This window comes from Schistocerca nitens, chromosome 4 (assembly GCF_023898315.1).
Source record: "Schistocerca nitens isolate TAMUIC-IGC-003100 chromosome 4, iqSchNite1.1, whole genome shotgun sequence".
In the NCBI taxonomy this organism is placed as follows: Eukaryota; Metazoa; Arthropoda; class Insecta; order Orthoptera; family Acrididae; genus Schistocerca; species Schistocerca nitens.
In genome coordinates, this window is record NC_064617.1 from 97,142,124 (window position 1) to 97,164,227 (window position 22,104).

The 22,104-nt window shown below is 39.6% G+C and overlaps 1 protein-coding gene across 2 annotated transcripts in view; it reads left to right on the forward strand.

Moving 5' to 3' along the window:
- Positions 1-9,618: 9,618 nt before the first annotated feature.
- The window catches only part of LOC126253397 (rRNA N6-adenosine-methyltransferase ZCCHC4), a 105,035-nt gene continuing 92,549 nt past the window's right edge, over positions 9,619-22,104 (forward strand). For both annotated transcript variants that reach the window (XM_049954696.1, XM_049954697.1), the window contains exons 1-2: positions 9,619-9,923; positions 10,368-10,452. In XM_049954696.1, coding sequence (XP_049810653.1) covers positions 10,371-10,452 — 82 coding nt within the window. In that variant the 5' untranslated portion in view covers positions 9,619-9,923; positions 10,368-10,370. The remainder of the gene's footprint in view (positions 9,924-10,367; positions 10,453-22,104) is intronic.

A 22,104-nucleotide genomic window follows, 5' to 3' on the forward strand; every position in this document is an offset into this window, starting at 1 on the left:
CTGTCATCTTAGGCTTACTGTAACACTGTGATTTCTTGCTAAAGGAGAGAGCTACTATAGTTTACAATACAGATTTCAAATACTATATGGCACATTAACCAACATAATTCCAGAAATGTGTAGAAACAATTTATAAAGCAATGGAGCAGGAATATCTGAAGCTAAATGAATGTTTAATATCCTATATGGATATCAAGAACTATTTTATTTTTGAGTAATTTAATTAATACAATTAATGTTCCAACAAGTACAAAATTAGTAGAAATGTATGAAACAGATAAAGCACTTAACTTATGGCATCCAGAGTTCAAAAATAGACCAAGGTAGAATGAAGAGCTAAGAAAAATGTTTTTATTTGAAACTGTGTCCTCTGCCTCCATTCTGGATTGTTGAAAAGCTGCCTGGATGTATCCACATGTAGAGGTGTGTGGCTGTGATTGTGGATTTGAAGTATCCTGCAGCACTTCCCACCTGCCCATTAGTACATGATTAATCACATGAATTGTGCCCCTTGCAAAAGCCTCCCCCCCTCCCACATCACTTGTCTCCTGTGGTTCACCCACATGTGGGTGGCAAAAGCGCTACATCCATCTTCTTGGGTACACTGGGATTGTCTGTGCCACATGTCAGCCACTACTCTCAGTATTCTGGTGGCCTAAAGAAGAACATCTCTTGACACTTTTCTTTGCTTTCTTGGAGTTTGCCTCGTGTTGATGGGGCTCACTGTAGGTGACCTCAGTCTCCTCTTGAGAAGAATACTGAGCCTTTATTTCATGCTATAAATAAAGAAATGAAAACCATTAGTTACATATTATCGCAGACATACATAAATTTTATTTACTGGTACACACACGCAGAGAAGAGTGGGGGCAAAATGCAAATGATTTTGAGGAAAAGTGGAATTGTTTTAACACTACAGGAGCAATGGATGGAAAGCATATTTGCATCAGAGGTCTATGAGCTAGTGGTGCTCACTTTTTCAATTACAAATCTTTCAACAGTATAATTTTGTTTCCTCTGGTAGGTTCTACCTACAAATTATTGTATGTTGATGTAGGAAGTAATGGGTATGTTGGTGATGCTGTAGTGTTTTCAAAAAGCAAACAATGGGAGTGTGTTATTGACCCATCTATTCTGAACATTCCTGAAGGCAGAAAGCTAGGGAACAAAAACATTACAACTCCAATTGTTGTGCTGGCAGACAATGCTTTTCCTGTGAGTAACATTATGAAGCTGTATCCCTTGAAGGGAATCACTAAGGAGGAAAAAGTTTTCAATTACATGTTATCACAAGGAAGAAGACCAGTAGAAGGCAACTTTAGTATTCTTGCCATTCGCTTCAGGATTTTTCTTACTACTGTCAATCTGCCTCCCTACTACAATAACATTGGCAAAACATTGCACTTGACAGTTCATGTTATGTCAAGTTAGGTTGGCTACACAGCAACAGTTACGTTGCATCAGCAGCCGCTGCACACACAACATATGATACAGATTTCTGTTCGACCTTGTAAATGTAAGCTACTGAGCAATAACAGCATATATAAGAATTTGTTTTGAGCAGCAAATAAACAACTGCATAATACTGTACATATAGTATAGCAAAGCACATGCTTTCGATGATGGGACAAAGAAGTACACGAAATAAGCATTTGACGATGACTGGTATTTTGAAAACAATACAGTACATAGTTCACAAAATAATAGAGATAGTAACTTCTTGCCCTAAGTTTTACTATGACAGTGATAGAATAAATATTCGTAGCCTTTCACTCACCAATTTACGGCAACAATGATGCAACTCCATCCAACTCCACGTAGTCACTGTTGTCGGAATCAACACCAAAACCATCTCCATCATCGTCATCACAAAGGCAAATTAGCTGTTCATGGTCACTAATCATACCTTCCATAGTCCAAGTTTACCAATGTGCTCGACCTTTTTCCCCCATCACGCTGCATCCACAGTAGCAAGAGCTTTGCATAAAAGCCTTGCATCTCTTTTATTGCAAATTATTTGTCATTGTTCCTTATTCATGTCTTCACATCAACCCATACTAACTTAATAAAGAGTGACATAGTGGCAGTCTTATTTCACAGCGATTTCATCTACTACATAAGCAGGCGCCATAGGTTTAATCTCTTTAACTACCGAATGTAACAAAAGCTTCATCATGCTCATATCAGCAGCACTAGTTCGTACCCATAACCATTACACCACAACTTCTTTGCAGTCGTTTGTGGTTGGGGCTTTGTTCAGTATCACTGAATGATATGGAGCACTGTCCAAATTACAATTGTTGTAGGGGCAGAAAAGTGTTTTAAAAGGTTCCTGAAACATTCAACAAATTGTGTGTGGTCCATGTCTGCATGGTAATCATCCATCATTGAAAAACTAAAAGTGCATCAGGGACAAAACCACTGGGTGAACCTGCATGGACCACTATTAATCTTCCTCCTCTTCCTGTCGGCTGATCACCACTACTGCTTCGAGTGTCCTCAGTCCAGCATTTACTGACAGCTTCCCTGGCATTGACCCACATTTCGTCTAGTCATATTATAGAATCAATGTCCTCGCCCACAAGTTTGTGCAAGAATATGCTTCGAGCCATTACAATATGTGCCTTTTCTAAAAGAACTTTGTGTCACAGTTATTAGAGACATTTTCCCACTTTTAATGACACTATCAACTGTGCTACAATAGGGTATTGTTTCGTCTAGTCATATTATAGAATCAATGTCCTCGCCCACAAGTTTGTGCAAGAATATGCTTCGAGCCATTACAATATGTGCCTTTTCTAAAAGGACTTTGTGTCACAGTTTTTAGTGACATTTTCCGACTTTTAATGACACTAGCAACTATGCTACAGTTGGGTATTGTTTTGTCTGCGTTCCACTACTTTATTGGCAGAAACTGATGGCTGCCCGTGAATACTCACATATTGTATCATATGTTAACCGGAGGCCTAGAAACGATGGAGAGGCTCCATCCCCGCCACAGCCACAGTGGTCCACAACCCCAAGATGACTACCACAGTGCACTTCACCCCTCCACCGCCCCACACCAAACCACTCTTTCAGGGTTATTGTGCGGTTTGGCCCCCGTGGACCCCCCCCCCCCCCCCTCCCCCAGGGAATATCTCACATCAGACGAGTGTAGCTCACATGTTTGTGTGGTAGAGTAAAGGTGGTGTACGCATATGTGGAGCACTTGTTTGCACAGCAATCGCCGTCATAGTCTAGCTGAGGTGGAATAAGGGGAACCAGCCCCCATTCGCCGAGGGAGATGGAAAACTGCCTAAAAACCATTCACAGGGGCGGCTCACCAGACCTCGACACAAGTCCGCCGGGCGGATTCATGCCAGGGACCATGCGCTCCTTCCCAATCTAGAAAGCCGTGCGTTAAACCACATGGCTCACTGGGCGGACATACGTATTCTTACTCCTGCTCATAAATCTTGCGTGTTCACTGGGTAGTAACTCCAGTGCTTGGCTGTTTAGTGGCACATCTCGATGCAAGGGATTGTCACTCAGCGAACTGACTCTCTTTCTGTGGCATTTATCACTTATCACAATTTTCTAAACCACAGAACAATGCGATCATACGTGTCAAACTAATCACAATGCACGTTATGTAAAGTGTACACTGAAAACAAAGGTGGCAATGCGGGAGCTTTGACATCATGACCGAAAGCGACTACTACGCAGGGATTGGTTCGTACGGCACGCCTGACACCTAGCGCTTCTCATTCTTCACTGAGTGCTGGTAACGGAGCGATTGTTTCGGAGGCGGAGGTTTCGCGCCATTTCATTCGGAGCCTCCGGCTTTCTCTGGTTGGACAGGTCCAATCGAGCAGACGCCACACTGAAGATGAATCTTGCCATATTTGTTTGATTTTGCAGTGGAGTTTTGCGTAGCACAAAAACATGCTGTTTCCGGGCATAAATTCTATGAACACAAACCACCATCGAATTTTTCTCATAGGAGTTTGTCATAATGAAATGCTGTTAAACGCTAAATTTATTTATAAAATTTTTATAATAGTCTTATACGAACAATGAAGTACAAATTTGAAACATGATCAAGCGACTTAAATTGTAGATTTATCAGTAGTGTTTAGTATCTGAGTTGGAAGTCCTTAGTTCGATTTCACGCAACAGCAAATATTTTAATTCTCCATAAATGTATAAAATTTGTTTCTTTCACACTTCTACTACGAAAGCGAGTTTTTTTTTTTTTTTTGTTTCTAGAAGGTAATATATTTGTGAAGCTTTATTCAACATGTCATATACCTTTTATCAAGGGCTGTCCTTACAGCTTTCTGTTATAAACTGCCGAGTTAACGTCCACACAGTGTCCCATCTTCAAATAAATTTTTCACTTGTTTTGTGAAATCAATTTGAAGATAGGGAACAAAGATGTAGTAGCAGTCCTGTGTGAAGAAAGTCTAACTGGAGACAAGCGTCGCCCCATCACAACATTAAAACCAAAAGTATCGAATTCCAAGTTAATTTCGATCTTCTGTTACGTTCTGATTAGTCTGTCCACAGCAGTGATTCCAAACACTGTATGTAAGCGGGAAACAAGGGATTGTTGTTAGTGTTCTGTTTCCTCGTCGTTTCTTGTCGCTCTGTTTGTACTATTTACATAGAACAATTTCTAAGAAAAGCGTTGCAGCTACCCCTACATGTAATTATTATCTTTTCCTCTGTCCAGACTTATCAATCATTATCAAGAAGAGAAGAGCGGAGTGATGGGAGGCAGCAAGGAAAACTGAGAACAACTAAGGAAAAATAATTTTATTATATATAATTTTATTTTATATAACAGTAACTACATTAAATAATAATGTTTAATTGATTAAACTCTAAATAAGTTATAAATACTTCTTGTATCCACTCAGAAAAATACATTTCCTGGCTGTTTCTGGGTAAGCGAATTACGCCAATCAGAAATAATTAGTCCAGCTTTTGCAAATATTCCTTCGGCTGGTACAGATGAGCCTGGAATTCTGAAGTAACACTTGGCGACGTCGGTTAGCCCTGTCGTACGATTTTACCGGCACCAGTATTCAACAGGATTTGTCGTCTGAAGCGTACATTGATTCTCAACATACTGATGCACACAAATTGTGGCATCAACTGCAGTTGATGATGGCCTCTGCGTCTCTAATTTCTGTGCCATAAAATCTAGTAATCCTACACCCCAGGAACTACAACCAGCAACTGGTTGCATCGTTTGTTCAACTTTCTCTTCCTGCTTCTTCACCATAGTTCTCATTTCTTCAGCACGCGGGGAATATTGAAACGCTAACTTCTTGCAGCGTGGATCAAAAAAAGAGGCTAACTTTATGACAGTGCGTGTTTTATAGTGAAACAGGCACTATTCAATTGATTCTTTAATAGATGTTAAATTCAGTTTAGCAGTGTTGGTGGTCAGATTGTCATTCACGTCCATGAGTTTTAAATAGACACCGTGAACTAGTGGAATAATTTGGGAGGCAGTCACATATCCTTCACCTGAGAGAACAGTAATCATTGTATTTAACTGGCTACTAATTAAACTCACTTCCTGAAGAAACTGTCCAATCCTCCACTGAAATAAAAGTAACGGGATTCAATTAAATAGATGGTAAGTGGAAAAAGTTATATGTATTATAATTGAACATGTGTAGAGAACTGTAAGAAACCGAGGAGCGTTTGCCAAATGCGATGGAGCGAGGACAAGTTCGTCTTTCACTTCTAGCAAACGCGCGGTCATAGCCAATCTGCTATTCCATCTAGTTGCAACATATTGCACGTGACGTAATCACTGTTTCCCTGCGATATCTTGCACATTTGATAATTCTGCATAAGCAATATTGCTTTGCCTGAAACGAATGTTAAAAATCATTGTTACATAGACACCTTACAGGTGTTAGTAATGGAAATAAATAATCTGACTTACTTGAAATAAATGACGATGTCAGCACTATGATCTAACAGCACAGCCAGTGACGGAGTGTTTTTTATACCGTCCAGCAAAACTAAATTTATTGTGTGTGCCACGCATGGTATATGGCGGATGGACAGGTGTTTTACAGCTGCAACCATATTTTTGTCATTATCGTGACAATGTCAGTTTCTGTCAGAAATACACCACGTGTCCAATATTTTTTTAAGTTTATCGGCGATATTATCTGCCGTGTGGTTTTCTTTATAAGCGGAGCAATCAAGACATGCCGAAGTCAGTGTTGAATCTTTTTTGAAATGCGCCGTCACTGCTATGTAGCTATCTCGCCTATTGCAAGCCCATGACCCAGTGGTCAGCGTCACTGTTTTAACCTTAGATAAATCTGTGAATACTGCATATTTTATGGCCATATATTTTTCTTGTAAAATATCCTGTGGACGTAATTAGTAATTGCAAGTTAATGTCACGAACGGTGCTATGTTTCTTACACAAATAGTTACTATACAAAGTGAATTTTGTTTTTGAATTGTATGTTAGCTGATATAACTATAGTTCAATTCTTTTATCTTGGCGGTTCGCGCATGCAAGCCCAGACGCGGGAGATTGCTGCGTTGCCAGTTGTACGCGCCAAGAGAAGCAGCGCCGTAGTATAGTATAGTTCGCAAACTTACGTTTAGGGGAGAGCGCGCAGCCGCATTAACCCTTTCGCTGCTACAGAGACGTGGTCCCTGCATTCCGCGCTGTGCATGATTTTGTCATCACTGCACTGCTCGCCTGTGCAGACACATGGTGTTTCGACTGCTTTGACACACTTTATCATTCGATTTCACAAAAACTATTTGGCCCAAAAATTTGATTTTTACACATCTTCTTGACTGATACCTTCCCCCATAAATGACTTAATTTTGTTTCGATGTTCAACGCAGTTATGGTGCAGCATTAAATGTAGTAAACCATTGCACGAAATTTTGAAGAGTTTGCAGAGGTAAAAGTCCACAGCGTATACTTTCCATATGGTCGATTTTAGTTGCAACTAGAAATTTCCAAAACTTACATTCAAACAAATAAAATTCATGAACTAAGACACTTCGATATTGTTTTTAAATAAAGAAAATATTAAGCACCATATAAGGTTTGCATTCAGAACCTTTTGCTTAGCAGCCATACACTTTAACCATTACGCTAACTCAACTCATTTCTGAGTAGCTCTCCTGGCGGAGAACTTAAACACATCATGCAAAATACCGACAAACACTGTTGGTATGACTATGAATTACTCACGTTTCGTCGAAGCACAATAGGAAATAAACAATTACTGCTGTTCTTTATTGCGAAAAAGCGGTTAGTTAGAATGATACAAACACATTTCCTTGCTTTTACTTGAATTAGGAGGCTTATTGCTTGTTTGGTTTAATTAATCAATAGAATAAGCGATTGGTATAAAGAATGCTTTTTCCAAACTTTCTATAAAATAAAGTCTGCTATCAAGACATTGTTTTTGGTCAATTACTTTATTTATGACTGAACGTTTCTAAAACTGAAGACACTCGTCCGTGCTCTGCACTGCAATCGAGCTCTGGCAACGCCATTCTCTGTTCATTGGCTTACTGTGTTTTGTGACGTCAGATGCGCAGAACGAACCTAAACTCGGCCGCCGTCGTAAATGACACTCACTTTAGTGCCTCTGATGTTTCTCGCAACACAGCTACATAAATCCATTGTTTATCATAAACCCACATTTGAAAGATCATGCCTTCCGGGTAGCGCACAGCGAGGATTCAGAGCTTCCACAAACTTTTGGAATGCACTGTCGTCCACATTTACGAATGGTTGCATTGCGGAAATAATGAAATGTGTTAAGGCATCGTCTAGTTACTTTTTTTCGACGCTTTCATTTCCATACTTTACGACTTCCATGTTGTTTTGTACTTCATTATTATAGGAGTCTTTATGAAATCTTTTTAAATGATCGTGAAGATTACATGTTCCTCCACCTGCAACATACAGTCGTCTACACAACCTACACATAATCTTTTGGCATCGTTCAGCCCCTGTCTCGAAGAAGTGCCACACATCCGATCTACGTTTTGACGTACCTAGAAAGGGATTATTTTACGTTTAAAAACGTAGTGGTTACCCAGATAAAGTATAGTCACACTTATAAGAAAATGTTCGAACGTTAATTAACTTCAAAATGTCTACTTCCATGTGGGATACAAAAATACGACAAATACACATTCCCGTCGGTTCAAAACAACCGCCTCATTTGTTGCGCCTCCTGCGCTAGTACCAGAAACGCCCGGGTGGAGCGCACTCGTCGGAAACTCCGTTTGACCGGCGATATTCCTAGGCGCCCTCCGTTTCCTCCGGCCAGCCTCCGTGGAGCGTCCTCCGATAATACCGGTGATCCACCGGATGTGGCACACTAGTCGCATCTTCGATTTACCCGCCAGTTAAACGCATCCGCAGGCCAGCGGAAACGCATACGTCAATTGCAAAGTTTCAGTGGGTGCGGTAAACCTGTTTGGACGCAGCATAGCTTGCTAACCGAGAGGAGAAAAAAAACATGTGCACTCATTAGGAAACAGTGTCTGCAGTAATAGGAAACTGTGCCGGCCGCGGTGGCCGTGCGGTTCTGGCGCTGCAGTCCGGAACCGCGGGACTGCTACGGTCGCAGGTTCGAATCCTGCCTCGGGCATGGGTGTGTGTGATGTCCTTAGGTTAGTTAGGTTTAAGTAGTTCTAAGTTCTAGGGGACCTATGACCTAAGATGTTGAGTCCCATAGTGCTCAGAGCCATTTGAACCATTTTTTTAATAGGAAACTGCACTTGAGTCACAAGGCACTGAGAACCTACACCAATAGAACCTACAGTTTGCCAAGCTGCCTCTGAAAGTCCAATACATGGGAGAGCAAAAAATGGTTCAAATGGCTCTGAGCACTATGGGACTTAACAGCTGTGGTCATCAGTCCCCTAGAACTTAGAACTACTTAAACCTAACTAACCTAAGGACATCATACACATCCATGCCCGAGGCAGGATTCGAACATGCGACCGTAGCAGTCGCGCGGTTCCGGACTGCGCGCCTAGAACCGCGAGACCACCGCGGCCGGCATGGGAGAGCAGTTAGAGAAAACTTTTTACAAAGGTGCTGCGAAAATGCTCTGGCAAAACAATCGCATTTCCAAAACTAAATGTAAAAGAATATATCTACCACAAAAATTTCTTCGAAGGTGGGTGTTCAACGTTCATTGTCACGTTTAACACCCTCTACATTGGATACACTTTCATCAGCCGCTGTTGTCTGATACATAAACTTAAAGAGAGAACCACTATACCAGTGGAGTGTAAGCAGCATGTGAACTGGGTCTACGTTTGCTTGCGCTTTACGCATCTGCAATAAACAAAAGTATCTAAAATACTTGTATACTATGTAAGTATTATTGTGCGCTGCAAGCATCTGCAATAAACAAAAGTTTGTATTCCAGATGCCTCATGTGATAAAGCGCCTAATCTCTTCACACATTTCTATTAATTTTGAGGTCGAAGAAACACACCAACTAAGTGTTGCAGCGATATTTACAAACACACAAAATACGTCAAATAGCGCAGCGATTCTAGCGCTCCAAGTGTTTACATTTCACATTGCTGCATGCAGTCATGAGTGAACAGAAGACGAACGCGGGACGACTTTTATGAACAAATATACTGCGAGGGCCTAGATTTGATCATATTTCTTTGAAGAAAGGCGAGATTTGACAAAATTCCGTATTACACTGTCAAATGTTTTTGACATATGTATTTAATTATCAACTTTGACGGAGAAATATGATAGCTAAATACCTGCCTAACGGATTAACTGTTGTTTACAAACAGATCGTTGGTTGTTTTGGTGTTCATATGGTTGAGTGAATGGTATGATGCGGAAGGGTAGTGTAGTGTATTGCTGGTTCTGAAGACTAAACACGAAGGTTTGTTTTAAAGGTGTTCTCAACAGTTATATGTAATATGTATATGTAAGCAATTCCTCGTGTTATTTTTATTAATAAATGACTTCAATTTTCCGCGTAGTAATGAAAAACTCTAGTGCCCATGTACACGAGGGTGTGTTTCGCTTGCTTATTTTAATGGTCAGGATTTTGATATTATTCAGCAACATCTGTATCTTCCCTCCTTTGAGTCATTTCGATGAGCTGGTGTGCGGCATAATATTTTAATGTGACGCGATGTGTTTTAACATGTCATTAACAGATGCTGAGTAAGTTACTGTGAAACCCACATAAACAATGTTTGTCAGCTTTCGCTATACGTGAGAAGTATGACATTATAAGAAGTTGTTTCCAGTAACTTTCTTACGTTTATGTTGCACATGTTCACCAACTATCTTAAAACCGAGGAAAAATTCCAATTTTCAGAAAATGGTGAGAGGTATTGAAAATCAGAACCCAGTTTTGGATGTTATTATGGATGATTTGCCAAATCACCCTCAGTGCCCACATGGTATGTATTTTCATTCCATTTTCCAGTGGTTACTTAAATGAGTTTGCCTTGTGTAGCCATATGCACTTGCATTGTAATTCTAACCTAGTATATTGTACTACCAATTACATGGTACATTTTTATGTAATTCTAGTATATTTTTTTAGAATTCTTACATATTTACAAGTAGTTAAAAATCTCTTGAGAAAATATTGCCTAGACATAAAATTCTGTGCTTTTCTAATTCACAGTAGGCTACATTGTGTATTTGCACACATTACCTGAACAGTTTAGTATGCAAGCCTATAGTAACTTTACGTTACATTAATACTTGTTTCATAGATCATGAATACGACATTTCGTAATGATGTGGAACGTGTCAGTTTAACTAAGTTTTCATTACTCAATATAACTTAATTTTTTTAAAGTTACTATTCCGTATCTAAAAATTCATCTATTGAGTAGAAGTAGTTGTCATTCAGAAATTCTTTTAATTTGTGTTTAAATGTTGTTGGCAATTTGCCAGCCTTTAAATGCTATTTGGCAAACGACCAGAGATTTTTGTGGCAGCACAGTTCACCCTTTTTTGTGCCAAACTCAGATTTAACCCAGAACAGATAAATAGCATATATTAGCTCTTCAGGTAAATATATTACAAAAAAAATTGTATTTCTTTCTTGTAAAGGAGTAAAATTGACTGTGTTTTCCAATCCTATCAAGCTTTTATTTTGTTCATGAGTAACTTTTTTAGATTGATACCGTAGCGCAGTAAAAAGTGAGTCGACTGAAGTGTCCGATCCCACCTGTCGGCTTTGACCCGCGACGTAAGGCTGCTGTGGTGTGTGACGTCACGATGGCGCGGAATTTAGTTTGTGAGAGTGGCGTGTTTGAAGGTGTCGTTTTGATGCGATTGGTGGTGCTCTCTGGTGGTGTGTTTGGTGATGTTTTTGGTTTAGTTTGCAAGTGTTGCGTCGTGTGTGAATTTTGGTAAATTGCTTTTTGTATGTCTCTTGTAGGTATGGATATTACTGACAGGGTCAACAGTTTTCGGTTGTCGGCTGTGATGGGGGACAGTGCGTTGTCACTAGTAAAATTTCTTCAACTATTCGGATTTTTGGATGAAGTCGTGAAGTGTTCAGTATGTCGTGAAGAAATGAGCCTTACTTAAAGCTCCAGCATCTCGGACCAGGGACGGCTGTATGTGGAGATGTCGTAAGGATAACAGGTCAAGGGAAGTGTTCGATCCCAATGTGTGGCTGTGAATGTTGGTATTGGTATCGGGAGATGTTTTTAAGCTATATAGGGTCAAGGGAAGTGTTAGGTCCTAATTTATTGGATCAGGAGCTGCTGTTGAGCTATATAGGTCAAGGGAAGTGTCCGATTCCAGATGATGTGTTTAGTGGTGGGGAGTTTTGTGATGTCGGTTCTTTTCGTCGTTTTGCGTGGTTTTGTATGGGGGTGGGTTTCTAAATTTGTATATATTTAGTTTGTCCCCACCCCAAAAACCCCTATTTCCCGTGCTTGTCCCGTTAGTGTCATTAGGCCTTTTTGTGGAACGTTTGTGTGTTTGTTTTTCGATGTATTTTCGTCCTCATAATGTGTACGTAACGACTTTATATACGCCATATTGGAATCGTGGTTTATGGTCATTTCCGCCATATTTGTGACGTCAAGGGTCAAAGCAGACGGGCGGGATCGGACACTTCCGTATTTCCTAAAAAGTGTCACAGTAGAATTTCCAGTTTTTCAACTGTAAGTTCTGTCAAATGAGTTTGTTACTGTCTGTCCTTACACATCTGAGTTTGTCATCAGTACAATGATGATTTTGTTCTTCATGAATAATTGCCCTTTCCATAATTATACATTGAAGTGTGACATTTACTGTGGATTACGCAAAGAACTTACCTCGTTGATGAGTTTGAGAAACAGACCTTCTGAGAGACTGATTTGTAGTCCCCCCCTCCATCCCGGCAACACACACAGAATATTGGACACACATTAATCTATAGCTTAGCTTAAGATCTGATTTGATCACAATTCAGCATCTTTGTGCATGTTATGAGGGTATATAATTCATAATCTATGGGATATGCAAGAGGAGGGATGTGAGGCACTATTTTACTCTTACTGATTTTTAGTGAATAGTGTTATGATGAACTGTATTGAACAATTGAATCTCAAACATGGTGTGGTCATTGCTTGGGAGTGCCGTGCCGTACATACATATTATAACTGTGCTGAAGTGAAAGTCTTTCCTGTCACTGTATGTCAATGACATACATTTAACTTGAGTGGATTTTTGTATTGATGAATACATGTATATTGGATAACCCCACTAGACTTCATATCAACTTCCATAATTGTTTCTAGAATCATTTATAGGCAGTGATGTAATTCTGATTACCAAGCATCACGTCATAGTGAATATTAATGACAACATATTGAACAAGGGTTTATCTCACTTGGCTTCAGAAAGGTATATATTTGGGAAGCAAACCATTCTGGCATGAAGTAGGAAAAAAGTCACACAGGCCCTGTTGTCAAAGGAAAAACAGCAGGACAGGATGGAACGAAAACCAAAGTGACTTGCCATTAAGAAATTGGGTTGGCAAACCTGAACAGTTAGTAAAGTAGACCGAAACTAAAAAAGTACGGTCACGAGAAAGATTAGTAACTGCAGAGGAGAAGGAAGTATCAGTAAATACTAAAGCAGCAGCCAAAAGAAAGACACTATGAGAAGTTACAAAATGTAAAGGGTAAAAGGAGCGACACCTAAACATAAGTAAACCTGAAAGAATTTAAAGATGTTATACGTGGTGGCATTTCTGATTATTTCATAAATAGTGTATTTGATCCAAACCCTGACATTGGTCCCTGATTTTGAAGGTCGGCGTTGGTGTATATTTTCTGTACACACCAACATTTGCCCAAGCAAAGAGAGACTGGAGTCACTTCCGGGAGGAACAGGGCTGAGACTATCCAGTTTAGTTTTCTGCAGGTTACTACACCGATTAAGGCAAAGCTGGGATGTTGCCTTTGGCAAGGTCATGGCCATTTTCCATGCCCATTGTTCCCTGATCCTAGATTGTGCACTGCATCTAAAGCAGCTCCTTCTGACGGGATGTGAAATCCGAATCTCCCTCCCTCTTCACTATCGCATGTTTAAGTAAAAGTTCTTTCTATCTTCTTCTCATCATACATTCAGTTAGGCAGTCTTTCACTGCATTGTTTAACACTGCTACATGATTTTTGCAGCAAAGTTTTGGCTAATGGGGTATTACGATTTGCCCTCCATCTTTCGAATGGCCCGTGAATGACATGCAGAAGCTCGTCAAAATCAGTGGCTTGCGAAGTCCAGCTTACTCTTGTAAGATAGATTTTTCACGAACATATACCTCAAGAACAAGTAGATGTTATTGTCATGTCATGGATAATTATTTTCCCTACATTCTGTGTATTTAGATGTATGTAGGTAAAAACAAAACGGCCATAGTGTCTTCAGGTGAAGATGACCAAAAGACTGTTTGCCAAAGTATTATGGCTGTGAACTATATTAGTTGATCTGTTGATATGTTCAATGGGATTACAAGACTTATAATTATTAATTGAGATTCTTTATTTGGCATTGACAATGTACAGATGTAGAGAAGTAGAGGCTTTGTCAGTGATAGCATGTTACAGTTGCAATCAAAATATTAACTATTTACATTCACATTACACGCACAGATGAAATAACAGATATTAACCAGAAAAACTTACCCCCATGAACCATGGACCTTGCCGTTGGTGGGTAGGCTTGTGTGCCTCAACGATACAGATGGCCGTACCGTAGGTGCAACCACAACGGAGGAGTATCTGTTGAGAGGCCAGACAAACGTGTGGTTCCTGAAGAGGGGCAGCAGCCTTTTCAGTAGTTGCTGGGGCAACAGTCTGGATGATTGACTGATCTTGCCTTGTAACACTAACCAAAACGGTCTTGCTGTGCTGATACTGCGAACGGCTGAAAGCAAGGGGAAACTACAGCTGTAATTTTTCCCGAGGGCATGCAGCTTTACTGGAGAGCTGCATCAAACCAGTCTCAGGACTGAAGACAAGAACAACAACCAGAAAAAATCAAAATCTTAAAAATCATTTTTAACATTAAACATATCAAAGAATTTTCTAATGCTTTGAATAGGTTTTCAACTAACCAGCTACACAACTTACTTTCCAAATTATTTAAAGATGTTGTCAGAGCGGAATGTTACAATTAACTTTGTGCGAGTTTCCTGTCTTTGTCAGTCTATACTGTTGATAGCCATTTTGCCTCTAGTCTCAGTTTAGTGTATATTTTCTCTAGTGTCAAAATCTCTTACATTGTTCTTAATATAGACAATATTACGAAAAGGATAGAACCTACTCACTTTAAAGATGACACGTTGAGTTGCAGACAGGCACAACAAAAAGCCAAAGCCCTCTTCAGAAAAGAAAAGAAAACACACACATTCACAAAAGCAACCACACCTCATGCACATGACAGCTGGAGCTGCCAGAGATAAGCCATGCGTGCATGAAGTTTGGTTGCTTGGGTGAATGTGTGTACATTTGCTAAAAAGAGAGCTAGTTCGTGGAAGATGGTGGGAATGCTGTTTTCTGTTATGCATTTCTGTGCTCCACACATCAGTGCACTATAGTAGAGTGATTGCCTTTCTCTTATTTTACAAATAATCTTATTCTTTCACTTAATACAAGTACCTGTAATTTAATACTTCTCCATCTGTTGTGAGATTTCTTAGCTGTTATTTTACCCTCATTACATTTTGTTTGCTAGTTTCTTGTAGTGTCCCTCCAAGATATCCACATTTAAGTTTACTGTGGTTCCTTTAAAAACAGTTTTCTTCCTCATCCCTGCCCAACAGAGCTAGTATTGTGTCTCTAATGGCCCCCTCATGTTGATGGGACATTTACTTCTGATAATCCTCTCCACTTCCCCCGCAACTTTCTTTGTAATCTGCTTTCCGAGTAGTGTAGTGGTCTTCCAGCCACTCCTTGTGGTCCCTTAACTGTTGTTATGTTGGTCATAAACCATAAAAAATTGGAAATTTGTGGTAAGTTCCTATGGGAACAAACTGCTGAGGTAATCAGTCCCTAGGCTTACAAACTACTTATTCTAACTTAAACTAACTTGCACTAACACACATGTGCTCAAGGGAGGACGCGAACTTCGAACTAGGGGAGCCGTGCTAACTGTGGCAAGGCAACTCAGACCGCGTGGTTACCCCGCATGGCCATAAACCATAAGGTTAGTATCGTGTTGTTCTCCGAGCTTGTAACTTGGCTGATATCCTCTTTGTTTCAGCATAATTGATGCATCCCACATCATCAATTATCTGCTTTATGTACTCATATCTAGGCTACCCACTGTGATTCTCCCAATAAGTTCTCATCCCCATTGACCTGCTGGACAACTTCATTGAAATTACCATAATCTGCTTCAATTACATTGTCATCTATATCTATACCTGGCATATATGCTGGCATGATTATGGTGTCTGTTCGTTATCTATTCAGTCTGACCATGTGTGTTCTTTATGTTTGCTGCAGATGACACGACTCTACTACCAATTTCCATATGAATTGATTATCATTCCTACTACTGTTCAACTATCATTTCAGTCAGTATGACTAATCCTGTGATTCCACTCCAGAAATCCCCTGTCTTCTGTCCATCACAACCCATGCACGGCTAAAGAAAAAAAGTGAAAGGGAATACAGACATCTGAAAAGTAAGATTGACAGAAGGTGCAAAATGGGTAGAGGACAATATAAATGAATACAAACTTAAATGTATTAAATTATCTTTGGGTTTTTGTAGCCATAAAAACTTCCAAGACTTAAACATTTATTTGTGTTAGGCAATTAGTTATTAATGTATAAATCAAGTAATCCTGCTAAGAAACTAATCAGTGGAGATGACCAATTGGTCAACAATAAATCCTTTAGGCTTCTCTTAAACTGTACTTCATCAGTAGCTAATTTCTTTTTGTGCTGGCAAGTCATTGAACACATTGTGGGCCACAATGAGTGTGCCATACTTGACCCCTAATTATTGAACATGGTATCATTCATATGTCTGCCAAAGTATCTTGGGCAATTTTTAATACTAGAAGATAACCTTTATGTTGTAGCAGACATTGGAGAATGAATCACGCCACACATTGTGAAAACAGGAAGGAAGAAAGAAAGAAAGAAAGAAAGTCAGTGCTATGAGAGTGATAGGACGGTGAACTACAGCTAGATGGAGTGGCTCCACTTACTCTGATACCATTCCTATTCTTCAGTTAAAGTTTTTGATGTTTTGATGCATCAAGTTATAGGGGCCATTTGCTAGCCAATCATAGTTTTTTCTTGAGCACCTCATGCTTATTGTGTTTCCTATTTGCTAAGTATATGCAGATCTTTGTTTTACATGGCTGGTTGCACACTGGCAATGCTGTGCCCCTGCCTCTGAAATCTGTTAGTCACGTAGTTATTTTATTCAAGGAATAATTTAAGTACTATTTTTTCCTCCTTTTTTTTAACATACCTGTTACATATACATGAAATATCCAACTTCATTTTCAAGTTGTCTTTTCCTAAAGCCTGTTATTCAGAGTGTAATTGATGTGTATCTGACAACAACTTTACAAATGTTCTATATATAAACCTTATATTTAAGGAAATGTTCGAAGTTTAAAATTTGGGATGATCACATTGAGTTGGAAATCAACCTCGCTAATGATTGTGTGGTTTAAGACTGATACATCTTATTTGAAAGTCCAATTTCTGTACTGTGTAAAGAACTTCTTGTCCTTTTTCTAAATTTTCTAGTTAACGGAAGATTACTACCCAATGCTGTTGCATAGTTATTCAAATTTTAGAATGCAACCCTTTCAAAAAATCTAATGTTACTGCTATTTTGTCGAAAACAGACATTCTGAGCCCTTTGCCGTGTACAAAAAAAGATATGGGTTCACTCTTGCATAGAAGATAACACCAACCAGTCGCTTTTTACAGTGCTATTTCTTTATTTAAATAGCAGTGTTACTGGTTTCAAACCGACAGGTTCATCTTCAGATGGCTAGTTCACACTAAAATACATTTTACATTAGCTTTTGTCTTTTGTTTCCCCAATTTGATGAAATTTCCTTGGGGTGGTGGTACCCTACAACCAAAACAAGATGTGAGACAATGTCTTTTTAACTGTAATTGTGGGTGACAATGATTGTAATCTAATCTAATAATCTAATGTAATCAAATTATTAAAGGGAAGATGTTTCAGTTACTTACGATGAAAAATCCGCACCATTACTTTCCATTGCATACTGCTTGTGGTCTTGCAGCAGCAAAAACTGTAAGATGCATTTTCTTTTATATGTATATGTATGCACATAATCTAAAGCACCACTCACACACTAAGACGTTTCACCACATCGAGGTATGTATACATAGATGGCAATATTGCAACCACAACAATGCCGAAGACTTCCACTCTGAGATATTTTGTTATATAACTGTACGTGGCAGTAGGAATTTACAAATTACCAGTGTTACATTACTTACTATTTACATTGAAAGAGAACTGATTAAAAATTGTGGCAAACAAATAAAGCAGTTAGTTTGTTATAAAGTGTTACTGTAGTGATATTACGTAAATATTATGGTATACATTGGAACTAAAGTAAACGATAAGAGCCAGAGGTACATAAATAAATATTACAACTATGGCCGTATTATGTAAATATTATGGCGTACATTGGAAATACAGTCAATTAATGTGTGTGTGTGGGGGGGGGGGGGGCTTCTTTAATTGGAGAGCAGGTGAATGAAATTTTGAAGTTGGAAGAAAGGCTGCATTTGCTAACTTGATCTGTTCATTGAGGAGATTTTGTGGTGATTTGCTTTTATGTACATATATTTGTCTCCTCAAACAAATTCAGAGGGCTACCTTTCTCAACATGTTGCAATACCTGTACATGGTCTTCAGTGCTCTTTCTTCCATGATTGTTAGTAGTTACCTGCATGACAAATGTGGATTTTGAAATGGCGTTCAAATATATGACATCTATATGCTCTTTGAGCTGAGTCTCAATACTTCTCCCAGTTTGTCCTGTATTGTGAAAGGGGAAACTTTGACAGCTAAGCTTGTGTTTGCCAGTTGGGAGGAGGGGGGGGGGGGGGTCTCCAGTGCAATACCTTTTCTTCTGTTTTCTACTGTGTTTTGTGTCAGCTGCATGGTAGTCTGGTATGCAGCTTTGTTGGCTGATGATTTTTGGATTTTTTGTGACAGTTTGTCTATCATGAGAGGGCTGTATCTATTGTTTGAGGCTATGGTTTTAATGATATTGATTTCTTTTTGAACTGGTTTAAGTGGAATTTTATGCAGGCGATTCAATATGGATCTAAAGTATGCCATCTTATGCTGGTTTGGATGACAACATGAGCTGTTGACACACACATCAATAAACATTGGTTTCCTATAAATCTCAAAATGATGTTTATGGTTTTTGTTGGTGTTTTTTACATCTAAAAAATTTATGCTATTTGTGGTCTCATATTCAGCGGTGGATTTGATGTTTTTGTGCATTCTGCTCAGATTTGTTGCTAATGTGTGTATTTCCTCATTGATGCCACCAAAGAGTATAATTGTATCATCAACATAGCTTTTGTAGTAGATGATTTTGCTGTTGCTGTGCTATTAGCTTAAAAAATATCTTCTTTAAGTGACTTACATAAATATCTGCTAACATTCCAGCTAGGCTGCTACCCATTGCCAACCCATCTTTCTGTTTGTGTATTTTTTATTGAAGCTGAAGTAATTGTATGGCAATACCAAGATCACAAGCAGTTTGAAATGGAATGTAATGGCATGGATTTTTCATCATAAATAACTGAAACATCTTCCCTTTAATAATGTGTTTACATCACTTAAAATTGTTGTGAGGCACAATTACAGTTAAAGACATTGTCTCACATCTTGTTTTGGTTGTAGGGCACCACCACCCCAAGGAAATTTCATCAATAGGGGAAGCAAAAGGTGAAAACTAATGTAAAATGTATCTTAATGTGAACTAATCATCTGAAGATAAACATGTCAGTTTGAAGTGGGTAACAGCGCTATTTATATAAAGAAATAGCATTGTAAAAAGAAGCTGGTTGCTGTTATCTTCTACATACTGTTCTAGCGTTACTGTTGAAAATTGCACACTTTTATTAGAAAAACACTTTAGTCTTGAAGATAAAAGTTATGATTCTAGAAAATTATTTCCAAACACTTGGCAAAAAAAGTAACTTAAAATCTGCTCATAAAACAGAACATGGTATTAATGCCATTTTAAGGGTATTGTCATGTAGAGGAAGGTGTAATTAGATGAATGACAAACACTAACTTCACTTAATGAAGGTTTATTCAGCGCATTCTTATACAAGAGTGCGGAGCAAACTGCCTCCGGCCAGAACACATACGGTATATATACAGCTACTACCGAACATTCCAGTACAATGATTCTTGCCATTTGTGGATACTTCTAGAATGTACTCGAACCGAATATAGAAATTAAAATTTTACAGTTCAGGTGAGTTTTGAACTTACGACCTTTGATGCAACAGTATAGTACCACAACCACCACACTACGGTGTCTGTGCTTCTCAGCTCCTTCTGCGACATTGCTCCCTCCTTAAGAAAACAGCGTCTCGGTGTTACGTCCTCCTAGTCTGGGAATGAGTCATCGGTCCTGCATACTCCAACTCCTGATGACTGATGTTCGCCCCGGCAGCGATCTTAGAACTTCCCTTGCTGCTATGCTCTTCATCACCTTTCTGACTGTTGTCTGTTGCTGGAGCTTCGAATTTACCCTGGGTTGCAGGATCCTTATAGGGCTTCATGCGAAGGACATGGACAGTATCTTGGATCTTTCGTCGTCTTGTCTCTGGCTTGAAATCTTCAACTTTGTAAGTAACATCCGACAACTGTCTTACAACCTTACAAGGTCCAAAGTAGTGCGTGAGGAGCTTCTCAGAGAGACCAGCCTTCCGAACAGGAGTGAAGATCCAGGCGAGGTCACCAGACTGGTAGACAACAGTGCGGTGGCTTGCATCATACCTTCGGTGATCGTTTTCTTGAGCTTGCAGCATGCGGAGTTGAGCTAACTGCCGAGCTTCCTCAGCTCTGGTTAACACCTGGCCGATGTAGTCGTCATCCACGTCATCTGGATGTAACGGAAACACAGTGTCCATCATTGTTGTTGCCTCACGCCCATGCACCAGGAAAAATGGCGTAAATCCTGTGGTGTCTTGTTTGGTGGTGTTGTAGGCAAACGTCACGAAAGGTAGCACCTCATCCCAGTTGCTCTACTCAACATTGACGAACATTGATGGCGTGTCAGCCAAGGTCTCATTAAGGAGTTCAGTAAACCCATTAGTTTGCGGATGGTAGGCAGTAGACTTCTGATGAGTAATGTTGCACCAACGATTTATCTCTGTCACAAGATTCAATTAAAAAACTTACACTCGATCCATAGTTAACGACCTTGGGGCACTGTGTCTTAATACAATGTCTTCTACGATGAATTTGGCTACCTCAAATGCTTTGGCTGTTTTCATGGCTTTTGTAATGGCATAGCGTGTCAGAGAATCAGTGCAAACAGTAATCCATCTATTGGCACTAGCAGACATTGGAAATCATCTGAGGAGATCAATCCCAACACGCTGGGAAGGCGTTTCGGTTGGTGGAATTGGTGTGAGTCGGCCAGGTGGTTGCTGAGGAACTGCCTTTCTCCTCTGGCACACTCGACAATGTGACGACCACTCCTAAATAAAGCTGGCCAGAAAAATCTCTTGCAGATCCTATCGTATGTTTTAACAAATCCTAAATGTCCGGCCTCAGGTGTGTCATGGAATTTTTGTAGAACATCTAAGTGCATGTGTTTAGGAATCACTGGTAGCCATGTTTTTCCAAACAGATCAAAATTTTTCTTGCATAGTAATCCATTAACTACCTTAAATTGTCCGTTCACATCCTCTGACCGATTTAAGGCATGCATAATTTGAGATATCTTGGTGTCCTCCTGCTCAGCAGAGAGATCCTGGAGTGCAGCGAGACAGTCACTTCATCAAAGTCTTGATGGTCTTGCACAGAGTTTCTTGAGATACAGTTGGCATCTTGGTGTTTTCTTCCGTTTTTGTACACTATGGTAATGTCATACTCTCGGAGACGTAGTGCCCACCTGGCGAGTCGTCCTGTTGGACCTTTAAGACCTGTCAACCAACAAAGTGAATGATGGTCTATAACAACTATGAATGGCCTTCCATATAGATACTGTCAAAATCTGCACATGGCCCAGATCACAGCAAGACATTCTCTTTCTGTAGTTCAGTAGTTTCTCTCGGATTTTGTAAGTGTCCTAGAAGCATAGGCTTTAACTTTCTCTTTTCCATCCGAAATTTGCACCTGAACAGCACCGATCCCATACCCAGTGGCATCTGTGTGTAGTTCTGTAGGTGCTCTCTCATCATACAGACCAAGTACAGGGTCAGTCGTCAGAGCTTCTCGCAGCACATCGAAAGAATCTTGTTGAGCACCACCCCAGATAAATTTAGCATCAGCTTTTAACAACTCTAGGAGTGGCATGGCTTTGATACAAAAGTCTTTGATGA